Below are 12,643 nucleotides of genomic sequence, written 5' to 3'. Positions count from 1 at the left end.
AGCCTGATCTCTGGGGTCTAGTTCTCCAGGAACTTGGTGTGGGATGGTTTTCTCTGTTGTCATCGCCGATTCCATTGTTTCCTGAGGGTTATAATTATGTTCTTTATAAAACCAAAACAGGTCTGTTGCTTCATACAAAAATCATACTTCTAGTAAGTGTTTTTTATCATAACAAGGCACTCTTTATATGTAAGCTGCTTTAGTTTCATCTTTTGTTTCTTGTGTTAGGGAGGTGCGGCTCTTTCGAAGACAAACAAAAACATCTTTGGAAGTTTCTCTGCTGGAAAAATATCCTTGCTCCAAGTTTATAATTGCTGTTGGAAACAATGCAGTAGGTGAGTGGAAGTGCATTAGACTAGACATTTTGTTGAAAGAATAAAAACTCAACTTACTGATTTATTTTTGTCAGAAAAGATGTCAAATGTTCGTTATTTTTTAAGAAAAACTCATAAGAGAATAACTTGTATTCAAGTAAAATCTGTCATTCATGTGTCACTGTCTTTTTGACCAGCTTAAAAAATATGATTTAAAGGAAATGTTCTTGGCTTTAGGGACTCGAAAACTCAAGGAATTGGTTCCAGTGTGTTCAGGGCTCTGGGATTCCATAAGTTCCAGGGCCTGTTTTGACCAGACCTGGAGGGGCAGAGGGGGCATGTGTATAGGACCCCCTTGTAGCAGTGGTTCTTAAATGCTTTTCAGTTAACAGGCTCCTTTAAGAACATAATGAGAGCTCTAGAAATAACAGTAATCACTAACATTTTGAGTACTTAAGTTCTAAGGTCTTTACATAAATGAATCCATTTGAGAAGTTAAAGTTAGAACAGTGCAGGGTTCAGCTAGGACAATATGCACGTGCATGTGCAAACCTGTATAATTTTAGGGGCTTCTTTGGCTCAAGGAGAGCATTTGGGATTCCAGTCCAGATCTTTGTCCTATAAGTTAGCCCTAGTGTTCGCAGAGCAAGTACAAGGTAAATAACTACCGACTCATTTATGTTCAAGTTCTACTGGCTACAACTTTCCAGGTAAGTGTTGCCCGTGAGAGCATAGTAAAGTGGGTCAGTAACCCTTTTCAGCTCCTGGCTCTGATCCCATCTGTACTCAGGGCGTGGCCTTTTACTTCTTACGGCCTCCGTTTCCTTTTCTGCTAAATGCTAGTGTAAAGTTGATGGCCTACAATGGCCCCTTTAGCTCTAAAATTCTAGAGTAACTTGAATGAATTTATTTTTATTGACTAGAAAATGCAACCTGCAGAGCCAAATACTAACTCCTGTGAATTGTTTTTACAGCATTTTTGTCGTCATTTGTTATGAATTCAGGAGTCTGGGAAGAAGTCGGCTGCGCTAAACTCTGGAATGAATGGTGCAGAACAACGGACGCTGCACATTTATCCCCCGCAGAGGCTTTTTGCGTGTTTTATCATCTAAAGTCAAACCCCTCGGTATGTGGGACTAACCTTGTGTGTTTAAGAAGTTGTTGTGTAGCCGAGAGCGTCGGACTGCGGACTGAAGGTTTCCATTCCAGCCAAGGGCATGTACCTGGTTGCAGGGCCTGTGTGGGAGGCAACCAATCCACGTCTCTCTCCCTCCCTTCCTTTCTCTCTCTAAAAAAAAAAAAAAAAATCAATGGAAAGATATCCTTGGGTGAGGACTGACAACAACAGAAAGTAGTAGTTGTGTAGGCATCGTTTATGTAGTGTTCATTTGAATTCCATGTTCCTCTGTGTCTACTTTGGGCTGAGGTAGGGTAGTAACCACTGTTGTTTATACACTCTTGGTAAAGTTCTTAGGAAATTCTGATATAACTTTGTTAGAAACAAACCATAAACATTAGGTATTTAAGTGTTGCCCTCAATGAAAAGATTACTTCAGTTGGCGACTCCAGACGTGCAAAAATGTCCATTCTGTCAAAGCCGGGAGTTCTGCTTTGTTGCTGTGTAGGCCAGTATTTAGCCAGTGCCTGGTACATGCTGGAAACTCAGCTAATGTCTGCTGAACAGATGAGTGCTTTATGCATCCTAAATACAGTTCTGGTGACACCAGGCTTTCATCCTAACCTAATTTGTCCTGATTTTTAAGTCAGAAAAGACATTCTGTAGCCGATGTTGAGTGATTTCTTTGGATTGTGTTTGTCCTAATTCTACTCTTGCATTCATTTAGAGAACTCAGTGTGCTGGGCAGTCTGGGAGACAAGTCAGGGAGGTGAGGTGGCCACACAGGTGATGTCTGCCCATCTGCTTGTCTGGCAGAGTTCCAACCCCCCTCCCCCCCCCCCCCCCCCCCCGCCTTGAACAAAGGCAGGGGCAGGGATTCAGACATTGGAAGAAGTCAGTAATTCTGTAATATTATAATGTTGCTTATTTCAAATGGTAAGGACCAAGTGTTAGCCCCCAAAACTGTAGAATTAGATTTTATAATACAGTTTGTTTCTATAGCATGCACTCCAAAGTTACTGAAATTTTGTAAGGATTTTTATAAAATATTCAGTGTTTATAGGAAACTAGAGGCCCGGTGCACAGATTCCTGCACCGGTGGGGTCCCTCAGCCTGGCCTGTGGGGATCAGGCTGAAACCGGCTCTCCGACATTCCCTGAGGGGTCCCGGATTGCCAGAGGGCACAGGCCAGGCCAAGGGATCCCACCGGTGCACAATTGGGGCCAGGGAGGGACTGTGGGAGGGCTCCAGAGCATGTCCGGCCTGTCTTGCCCAGTCCTGATCGGCCGGACCCCAGCAGCAAGCTAACCTACTGGTTGGAGCGTCTGTCCCCTGGTGGTCAGTGCATGTCATAGTGACAGGGCGAACGAACGGTCAGACACAGCATATTAGGCTTTTATTATATAGGATTACTCAGGAAGCTAAGCATCAGGAAACTTTATCTGATCCTTAGTGGAAAAGTTTCACTTTAGAATAGACAGTGACGGTCAAGTAGGAGAAATTTTTATTATTGCATCTAGTTTTACCATTTATTGGTTAGATATCTTTTTTTTTTTAAAATATGTATTTTATTGATTTTTTACAGAGAGGAAGGGAGAGAGATAGTCAGAAACATCGATGAGAGAGAAACATCGATCAGCTGCTTCCTGCACATCTCCTACTGGGGATGCGCCCGCAACCCAGGTACATGCCCCTGACCGGAATTGAACCTGGGACCCTTCAGTCCGCAGACCGACGCTCCATCCACTGAGCCAAACTGGTTTCGGCGGTTAGATATCTTTTGATTATTTAGAACTTACGTGTACAGGCAGCTAAATATATATCCAGTCATTTTGTTCTCCCCTATCTTGGGGTCCCTATTCCCCTCTTATACTTGCTTTGTGCAGTTAGCATATCTGGCAATATTTTAGAGACGATATGGTTGATTTCTGTGGATAGTATTGTTCTGTGAGCTTTTATAACCAGGAATCTCATCCTTTCATGGCCTTGTGGCAGGTTATCTCACCTGGAGCTTATGGTCTGCAACTGGGTTTCTAAACTAACACCGTCCTCACAGGCATCAGCCGCGCTTCGGGATATCGGTGGGCTGAGGTCCAGCTGGACCTACTGTTGAGTTGGTGCTTACATGCCACCGAGGACTGATTTGAGCCTGGCCTTCACAGGGGGCCCACAGGGGCAGCAGGGCTGGTACCTCCCTGTGTTTATGCGTTCTGGGGGTCTTCACTGGGAGCATCTGCAGTACCTCATATGCTGCCGCCCAGTCAGTGTGCATTTTATTCTGATATTAATCACCAGTAGTAGATTGATTCTTCAATTTAAAATTGTAAAGCAAAATAAGCCATTAGCAAATTGAGAAAAATCAGTGATATCTAAGCGTTGCATTAGGATATTCACGATATGTATCTGGTGACAGTCGGGGGTGCACATAAAATTTATTTGACTCTAAAACTTGGGATTTGGCTTTTCAGGTTTTCCTTTGCCAGTGCAGTTGCTACGTTGCTGAAGATCAGCAGTATCAGTGGCTGGAAAAGGTGAGCGATGCCATTAGGTAAGGGTTTAGTGTCTTCACACGTAACCCACATAGTCAGATATTGAAGTGGGGAACGTGTTTGGGTTTTTCCCTTAAAATGTTGTAGTAAGTTGTTAAGAGAATGTAAAGAATAAAAGGACTTATTTAACAAACATAATTAGCATTGTGCTAAAGATTGTAGGTCGCAGAGGCATAAAACTAATTGAATTCTTCCCATCCACATCATTATTTTGTTTGACAGAAACAAAAGCTACAGGCAAGAAACAGAACAGGACACGGCCACTGGTAAAAGCGTCCGTGCTGGCAATGCTTGGGGTGGGAGTCAGGGGACTGGCACTCAGCTGCCACTCACTCCAGACCCCAGAATATTATACCCATTGTTCTTAGCATTATGATGGATTGATTGAGGTTTCATTTTGTGGGAAAGTTGTGCACATAGTATGTGCCCAATAATACAGATTTTTCAGTGAATACTTTAACTCAGCTAGGAATTTTAGAGAATAATCATAATTTGGGCAGTTAGATATTATTATTATTATTTTTATTGATTTCATATATTAATATATATTAATTTGAAATCAATTATGTGTTAGGTTTTTGGCTCTTGTCCAAAGAAGAATATGCAAGTAACTATTCTCACCTGTCGACACGTTACTGACTATAAGACTTCAGAATCTACCAGCAGCCTTCATTCCCCTTTCCTGAAAGCCCTAAAAACACAGAATTCCAAAGAGCCTCCATGCTGCTCACTGCTGGAACAACCCAACATCGTACACGACCTCCCTGCAGCAGGTGGTATTAAAGTTCGTAACCTTTACGTTACATCTTGGTATTGTTTTATTGGTAGTAATTCCTTTGAGTGTGAGATCTTTTTGAGGTAGTTTGTTAATGATGATTAATAATGCATTGCTGTTTAACCTCAGTATCTGTAGTTGCCAGTACATTCTGTTCGTTTTGAGTTTTAAAATTTTAAAATTTTTGCCGAAACCGGTTTGGCTCAGTGGATAGAGCGTCGGCCTGCGGACTGAAGGGTCCCAGGTTCGATTCCGGTCAAGGGCATGTACCTGGGTTGCGGGCACATACCCAGTAGGAGATGTGCAGGAGGCGGCTGGTCGATGTTTCTCTCTCATCGATGTTTCTAACTCTCTATCTCTCTCCCTTCCTCTCTGTAAAAAATCAATAAAATATATTAAAAAAAAAATTTAAAAATTTTCCACACACAGTTACATGAGAACAGCTCCAAGTTCTTAACTGTTGCCCTTCAGAGCTGCTCTGTTTCTTGGTCTTTGGTAACTCATGTGAGCCAATGTTAGATATAAATTGTTGGTATATGAAAAGTTGGTAAAGTGTGTTTTAATTATCAAAATAATAGTTTCAAATATTGAATCTTGATAATTTTAATATTTTTGTTCCTGTTACTACTATATCAAAATTAGATTGTCACTTTTCAGTAGTAAATGTTACTATATACAGTTAGTTGTTATCCTATATAATAAAAGGCTAATTCGCTATGACTCATACTGGGGCTGCCAACCAGCCTGATACGGCCAGATTGGCCCCTACCCCAACCTCCCGTGGCCCCTCCCCTGGCTGGCCCTGCCCAACCCGATTGGGGGTGGGGCTGGCTGGCCAACTGCCCACGGCCTTACCCGCTGGCCGGGCCCCCCCAACTGGCGGGAGCCCCTGGCTGCCCGGCCCCCCAGTAGGTCTCAATTGCTGGCCAGGCCAAGGGACCCCACTCACGCACGAATTCATGCACCAGGCCTCTAGTTAATAAAAGGATTTTCTTTCCTCTCAATGTTAAGTTTATTAGAATAAATGGCTCAAAGTTTTATGCTTCACATATATATATTTTTTTAAAAAATATATTTTATTGATATTTTACAGAGAGGAAGGGAGAGGGATAGAGAGTTAGAAACATCGATGAGAGAGAAACATCGATCAGCTGCCTCCTGCACAACCCCTACTGGGAATGTGCCCGCAACCAAGGTACATGCCCTTGACTGGAATCGAACCTGGGACCCTTCAGTCCGCAGGCCGACGCTCTATCCACTGAGCCAAACCGGTTAGGGCTATGCTTCATATATTTATTATTTACATTTAATTTGCTTTGTTTAGGATAGTCAGCAAAATTTTAATCTTGTAGCTACTTAAAATGTGTTTTAGCAGTATGTTCAGGAAATGCAAATAAACAATATTCGCCTATCTGTGCACCTGAAACTAATACAAAATACTATTGAATGTAAACTGTAACTGAGAAATTGAATTTAAAAAATTAATATATGCAGAAGCAGGAGAATACTTAGGAAAATAATTGGCTTTGGAAAAAATATGCATTATAATTAGTTCAAAATGGCAGTAAATGCTTTGATTAAAAGAGGCAACAGAAACAACTATTTTTAAAGGCTTTATTTAGAGATGTTTAATTTAAAAATACTATAGTGGAAAACTTAAGCGTTTTTCCTTTCTTGATTATTCAGTTCTGAGCTACTGTCAAGTATGGAAAATCCCTGCCATTCTGTACTTGTGTTACACTGACGTGATGAAATTAGACCTCATTACAGCTGAGGCTTTTAAGCCTGTGCTTTCTTCCAGAAGCTTGAAAGGTTTGGTTAAGGTAAGACTTTATTTAACTCATTGACTTTAATAGCTGACTTACTATCATGAACAGGCATAATAGCAAACATAAATGTGTGGTGTCAACTCATAACTTAAGTAGCACTTTGAGATCCTTTTTTCTCAAAGCTTCCTCACCTGGCGGTTGGAATTTGATTGGCGCCCTCTCTTGTAGATATCCCCCTGTAACTTGAATGTCTTGTTCGTGTGTGATAGGTCAGTGCCAGGCATTTAAATCCCAGGTGGCTGTGCAGAAAGATGGTTTTACTATTCGAGAAGTTTCTTTAACTACAGTGGGGCCTTGACTTACGAGTGTCCCGACTAATGAGTTTTTTTGAGATACGAGCCGTCTCTTGGCCGATTTTTTGCTTTGAGTTGCGAGCTAAAATTCGGGTTACGAGCCATCTTCAGATACCCCACCGCTAGTTGGTGCAGCGAACGTCACAGTGATTTGACATACGAGTAATTTGAGTTACGAGCTCCGTCACGAAACGAATTAAACTCGTAAGTCAAGGCTCCACTGTAATTAATTTGGAAGGTTGGTAAATTTTGAGAAGGCATTTGATTAATTTAGAATGAATTAATTTGGAAGGCGGTAGTTTTTAAGGAGGCATATGGATCAAATTATTGTAACATTTATTCACCTAAATTTGTGTGGGACTAGATGTGTGAAGATGAGATAAACCTGTTCCCTGCTTTCAGTTTGTATACATATCTGTGGGCTCTTCCCCAGAAAAATACCTATGGAACGTATACACAGAAAGTCCTGCCTGCAATTTCAGGTAGTTTAGGAACTCCCCTCCTCTTCCTAAGAGATTTGCTGAAAATCCATGGACTCCCAATTTGAAAACAGCTTCCTTAAAGGGATGAGGGTATAACAACATTGTTCCACAGCCCTGTTTTGTTCAGAATGGCCATTCGTGTTAAGGCAACTTTTCTGGTGTGTTGGTGTCGGCTCATCTCACAGGTCTCATAATTAGTTTGCTTCCTAGTGCATCCATTTTTTTGTGGAAACAGGCCATGTTTTTTCATTTTGGTGTTCCCAGTTTGTCACAAGCATGGCATGTAGAAGATGGCTCTCAGTAACCATTTGTTGAATTAATAAGAGTAAAACTAAGACTCAAGTATAATTGAGGTACAGTCAGTGTTCTGTTTCCGCAGATGGCAGGGCCGACTTTTTGCATTATTCTCCATTTCATGTAAGGGACTTGAGCATCCGAGGACATTGGTAGCCTGGGAGGTCCTGGAACCAATCCCCTGCAGATACTGAGGGACCACTGTGGGTCTTCCAAATCCGTTAGAGGAATGGGTACTCTTTCTGACAAATTGAGCTACCTTATATAGAGCATCTCTTTCGGGGTATATGCTCACAGTTTTGTGTGCTTCTTGGTTTACTGATTGGCTCTTCCCGGGCTGGGCTGTTTGGTCTGTATTGTGGTACGGTGCTCAGCGCACAGGCACTCCAGAACTTTGGACTTGTTCTGAGAACTGTAAATCACGTGTCATGCAGTGTTTAGGTCAACTTTTGGGTTTTAAAATATTATTTGAAAAGGAAACTTAAATAACTTTTTAAACCTTTTTAGTTCTGCATTAAACATAAAGATTTGTGGGAGGGAGGGTGAGCCAGGTGGCTGTTTTGAAGGTGGTTTCTTAGTGACCACATATAGTCATCCCGAATTCATAAAATTGGTATATATAGGCATCCCGAATTCATAATCTCTTTGATCTAAAAGTGCTACTTGGTCCACATACTGGATTCTCTTGAGTGCCTACTGTGAGGACCCCACAGTGCTAGGTGGTACACCCCAGTAGGGCCTTTGGTTTCTTAGGTATTTCATGCCAGGCCAACAGTGGGCGTTATGTGTGCCAGGCAAGGGGAAGGGGAGGTCATTAGGAGAGGCTGCACCAGGGATGTGGCACTTCAGCTGGATTTGAAAGGTGAGTGAATCCTAGCGCACAGGGCAGCAGTGTGAGCTCAGAGTGGGCAAGCTCAGGGAGCATTGAGGATAATGGTGTGAGCGAGGTATTGGGCTGCAGAGGGAAGTCAGCTCATGGGGGGAGATGGGCCAAGCTAGAGCGTCCTGTCCGCCTAAGGGCTTTAGGCGGCCTGCGGAGGTCAGGGATTCCTCTGAGTTTTGAGTGACAGGAGGACACCCTTAGATGTGTGACCCACTTACCTTTTGTTTGAAAGGAGATGAATGGCAGCGCCCTTTCCAGTTGGGCGCCGGTGCAGGGATTGGGGTTGCATGTCGCTTCTAACTGAATTCTCAGCCTCACTGTATAACATCTTTATCTCTCCTTTCAGAATATTCCCCAGAGCACAGAGATACTGAAGAAATTGGTGATGACAAATGAGATTCAGAGTAACATTTACACGTGATTCCAGATGGTTTTGTCACCTGTGTCACCTGTCTATTCCTTGGGGGGCAGCAGCAGCACTGTTTCATAGGTTCCTTTTTTTCAAGGAGTATTTTGAGGGTATTAAAAACAGAATAAACTTATTTTAAATTCATTGTAGTTATAGTTGTTTTTTGTGGTGGTGCTGTTCACGGCTGAAATAAGCCAGTTGCTTTTTTTTATCCACTAGGTGGGAGTATTGTTTTATTTGAATGTTTTGAGGTAATATAGTTAAGTTTTTAAAAAGCCACAGGTTGTATTAATATGGCAAAGTATAGTTAATTTGGTGCAGAAATTCTCTGTGATATCTGAAAGTTGATGGTCTGTTGGTGATTCCTAATATATGGAAAGTTTCTCATAGGAAATTTTATGAGTTCTACAGTTTTTTTTTTGTTCTTTGGATAAAAATTGATAAGGTAACGAAGTTATATATTTGCTCAAAATGAAACAGAAAGACAGTTGCATTTATTTCATCACTTCAGTAATACTTGACAGGCAGCCTCTTCACCCATTTTCCTAGGGCTCTTGTGCAAGGTTAACTGTGTTGGTATAATCAGCACTAATGGGGTGTTCTCATTAGAATGTGACTTGAGTCATGAACTCCTAGTAGCCATACTACCTCCCCAAACCACAAACTCAAGTGCATTAGTGAAAATAAGTTTTAAAATGGAGTTTAGAAATGTTTCTTACTCTTTTTCTTCCTTTTTAGGTATTGAATCATTTATATTATATACTAGAGGCCTGGTGCATGGATTTGTGCACCGGTGGGGTCCCTCAGCCTGGCCTGCGCCCTCTCACAATCCGGGACCCCTTGGGGGATGTTGGACTGCTGGTTTTGGCCTGATCCCCGCAGGCCAGGCCGAGGGACCCCACCGGTGGGTGAATCTGTACACCGGGCCTCTGGTATGCATATAAGATCTTTGGTTAATCTCTTCCTGCCCTCCACCTTCCCCCTTCCCTCTGAGATTCTTCAGTGTTCCATGTTTCCATGCCTATATGTTGAGCATCTGCCCCCTGGTGGTCAGTGTGCATCATAGCTACTGGTCGGCCGGTCACTTAGGCTTTTATATATATGCTTTATACCTCCTACCGATTTATATCTTCTAGATTCAGTTTATTTACTGTCGTTGGTAGTGGTTGGAGGTGGGGTGGGAGAGACTGTTTGCTAACTCCTCGAATAAGCTTGGTTTCCTTCCAGTAGTGAGGTGCCAAAGTTTTGTGTTTAGTCCATGTATGAATGTATCCTGGTAGAAATGGAAGTGTTTTCCTTGTTGCAGAAACAGTGTGCATCCATTTACAGATGTGTTTGTAGAGCCTGAAGGTGACATCAATTGTGAGAATGAAAAGACATAAAAGTCTAGATATATTGAATTTTAAGGCCAAAGTACCCAGCAGATAAGAACAAAACAATGACCTCTCTTGCCCATCAGCTATTACCGCCTAATGCCCACATTTGACTTTGGAGGCTTAAAGCAACCACCATCCATTCTCATGAGTGCCGGTGGGTGGGTGTCCCTGCTAGTTTGTGCCATGTGCAACTGCTCTGGCTCTTGCATCTACAGGCACATGTCTGATGTGACTTGGCCGTGGTCTGGCTGGACTAGGATGATTTGGCTGTCTTCCACGTGTCACTTGTTCCCTCAGCAGGTCTGCCCAGGCATTTCTCACAGTTGCAGAGGAGCAACAGGGAACAACCTGGCTGGGGTGGCTAAGTGGTTGGGCATCGATCTATGAACCAGGAGGTCATAGGTTGATTCCTGGTCAGAGCACATGCCCGGGATGCTGGCTCGATCCCCAGTGCAGGAGGCAGCCGATCAATGAATGATTCTCATCATTGATGTTTCTCTCTCCCTCTCCCTCTCCTTTCCTCTCTTCCAGTAGTGAGGTGCCAAAGTTTTGTGTTTAGTCCATGTATGAATGTATCCTGGTAGAAATGGAAGTGTTTTCCTTGTTGCAGAAACAGTGTGCATCCATTTACAGATGTGTTTGTAGAGCCTGAAGGTGACATCAATTGTGAGAATGAAAAGACATAAAAGTCTAGATATATTGAATTTTAAGGCCAAAGTACCCAGCAGATAAGAACAAAACAATGACCTCTCTTGCCCATCAGCTATTACCGCCTAATGCCCACATTTGACTTTGGAGGCTTAAAGCAACCACCATCCATTCTCATGAGTGCCGGTGGGTGGGTGTCCCTGCTAGTTTGTGCCATGTGCAACTGCTCTGGCTCTTGCATCTACAGGCACATGTCTGATGTGACTTGGCCGTGGTCTGGCTGGACTAGGATGATTTGGCTGTCTTCCACGTGTCACTTGTTCCCTCAGCAGGTCTGCCCAGGCATTTCTCACAGTTGCAGAGGAGCAACAGGGAACAACCTGGCTGGGGTGGCTAAGTGGTTGGGCATCGATCTATGAACCAGGAGGTCATAGGTTGATTCCTGGTCAGAGCACATGCCCGGGATGCTGGCTCGATCCCCAGTGCAGGAGGCAGCCGATCAATGAATGATTCTCATCATTGATGTTTCTCTCTCCCTCTCCCTCTCCTTTCCTCTCTGAAATCAATAAAAATATATATTAAAAAAATAAAATGATTTTTTTTAGTTCATAGTATAGCTTTGCAGCAAACATAAACAGGCAAATTACTACATGATTTGAGGTTTAGGTCACAAACTTGTAAAAATTAGTTTGGTTTGCAGCCAAGTTACGCAACACACAAAAGCCAACTGTCTAACAGTTTTGCTCCTGTTATTCTTGATAGAGGCCTGGAAAGAGCCTATTTTACAAACCACGACACCAAGGCCACGGTGATCGGGTAGGGCAGGTCGGACCCTGGCAGGGCCGCACCGCGCTCTGCTCTTCCTGCCCGGCCGGGGCTACAGTGTGGCTTCCAGGCCTCATGGCCGGAACCACCTGGGAGACTGGGCTCAGCCCTGCAGGGAGGGAGGGTCCAGAAGACCAGATTCCAGGCCGCAGCAGCTCTGCATCCCTGGTCACAGCCGGTGGACCTGGGGGTGACTGGCAGCCTGTGGCCAGGCCACGCTGACATGGGGCCAGGCTGTTGATAGGTGGTGTCTCCAAGGGCGGCCGCTAGGCCCATCACAGGCTTCTGTGGATGCTGAGCTCCGGCCCGGGCCTGGCTGTCCTGACACTCATCCCCTCCCTGAGTCCAGGTCTGCCAACCGAACGCGTGGGCACAGGCGAGGCAGAGCAAAGCGGGGCGCCTGACTCCAGGCCTGCTGGGAGGAACATGCAGGGCGTGCGGCCGGGCTCAGACACGGCAGCTGGGAATCTGCGGGGCTGAGAGAAGACACTGAAATAGCAGCACTGGCCTCGGGGCTGGGCTCTGGATGGCAAAATGGGATTTGGAAGCCCGTCTTCTGGGAATAGCTCCTCCAACCGAGCCTGGTGAGGCCTCGCCAGCAGCTGCCGGTGCCAGGGCGCCCATCCCAGGGCACCTCGTCCCGCGAGGCCTGGCCGCACAGACCCCACAACCAACACTGGGTGCCAGCCGGCTCAGCCAAGACAAACCCACTGCCAGGCTGGGTCTGGCTGGCTTCTGGGCTCGCCCCCGGAGAGGCTGGTTCTCTCTCTGATTCCAGGATGCCACCAACTTGCAGGGATGCTGGGCCTGCGCAGAGGCTCCCGACGCCCCGCCCGCCCTGCACAGCAC

At 44.4% G+C, this 12,643-nt stretch overlaps 1 protein-coding gene and 1 long non-coding RNA gene across 2 annotated transcripts in view; both read left to right on the top strand.

Annotated features, from left to right (window-relative positions):
• The window catches only part of PSMG1 (proteasome (prosome, macropain) assembly chaperone 1), a gene marked incomplete at its 5' end in the record, with an annotated part of 9,230 nt that extends 141 nt beyond the window's left edge, over positions 1-9,089 (top strand). Inside the window, 6 exons of the mRNA XM_014534374.1 lie at positions 229-335; positions 1,289-1,440; positions 3,900-3,962; positions 4,555-4,753; positions 6,442-6,578; positions 8,883-9,089. Of these exons, the coding sequence (XP_014389860.1) occupies positions 229-335; positions 1,289-1,440; positions 3,900-3,962; positions 4,555-4,753; positions 6,442-6,578; positions 8,883-8,957 (733 nt within the window). The remainder of the gene's footprint in view (positions 1-228; positions 336-1,288; positions 1,441-3,899; positions 3,963-4,554; positions 4,754-6,441; positions 6,579-8,882) is intronic.
• A 917-nt stretch (positions 9,090-10,006) lies between these two features.
• On the top strand, positions 10,007-10,991 carry LOC106724994. Its single transcript, XR_001360826.1, has 2 exons — positions 10,007-10,179; positions 10,860-10,991. It is a non-coding gene; the product is annotated as an uncharacterized LOC106724994 (long non-coding RNA).
• The last annotated feature ends 1,652 nt before the right edge of the window (positions 10,992-12,643 follow it).

Source organism: Myotis brandtii, unplaced genomic scaffold (assembly GCF_000412655.1).
Source record: "Myotis brandtii unplaced genomic scaffold, ASM41265v1 scaffold1297, whole genome shotgun sequence".
NCBI lineage: Eukaryota > Metazoa > Chordata > Mammalia > Chiroptera > Vespertilionidae > Myotis > Myotis brandtii.
The sequence above is the reverse complement of the archived record's forward strand: the minus strand, read 5'-3'. Positions and strand labels throughout refer to the sequence as shown.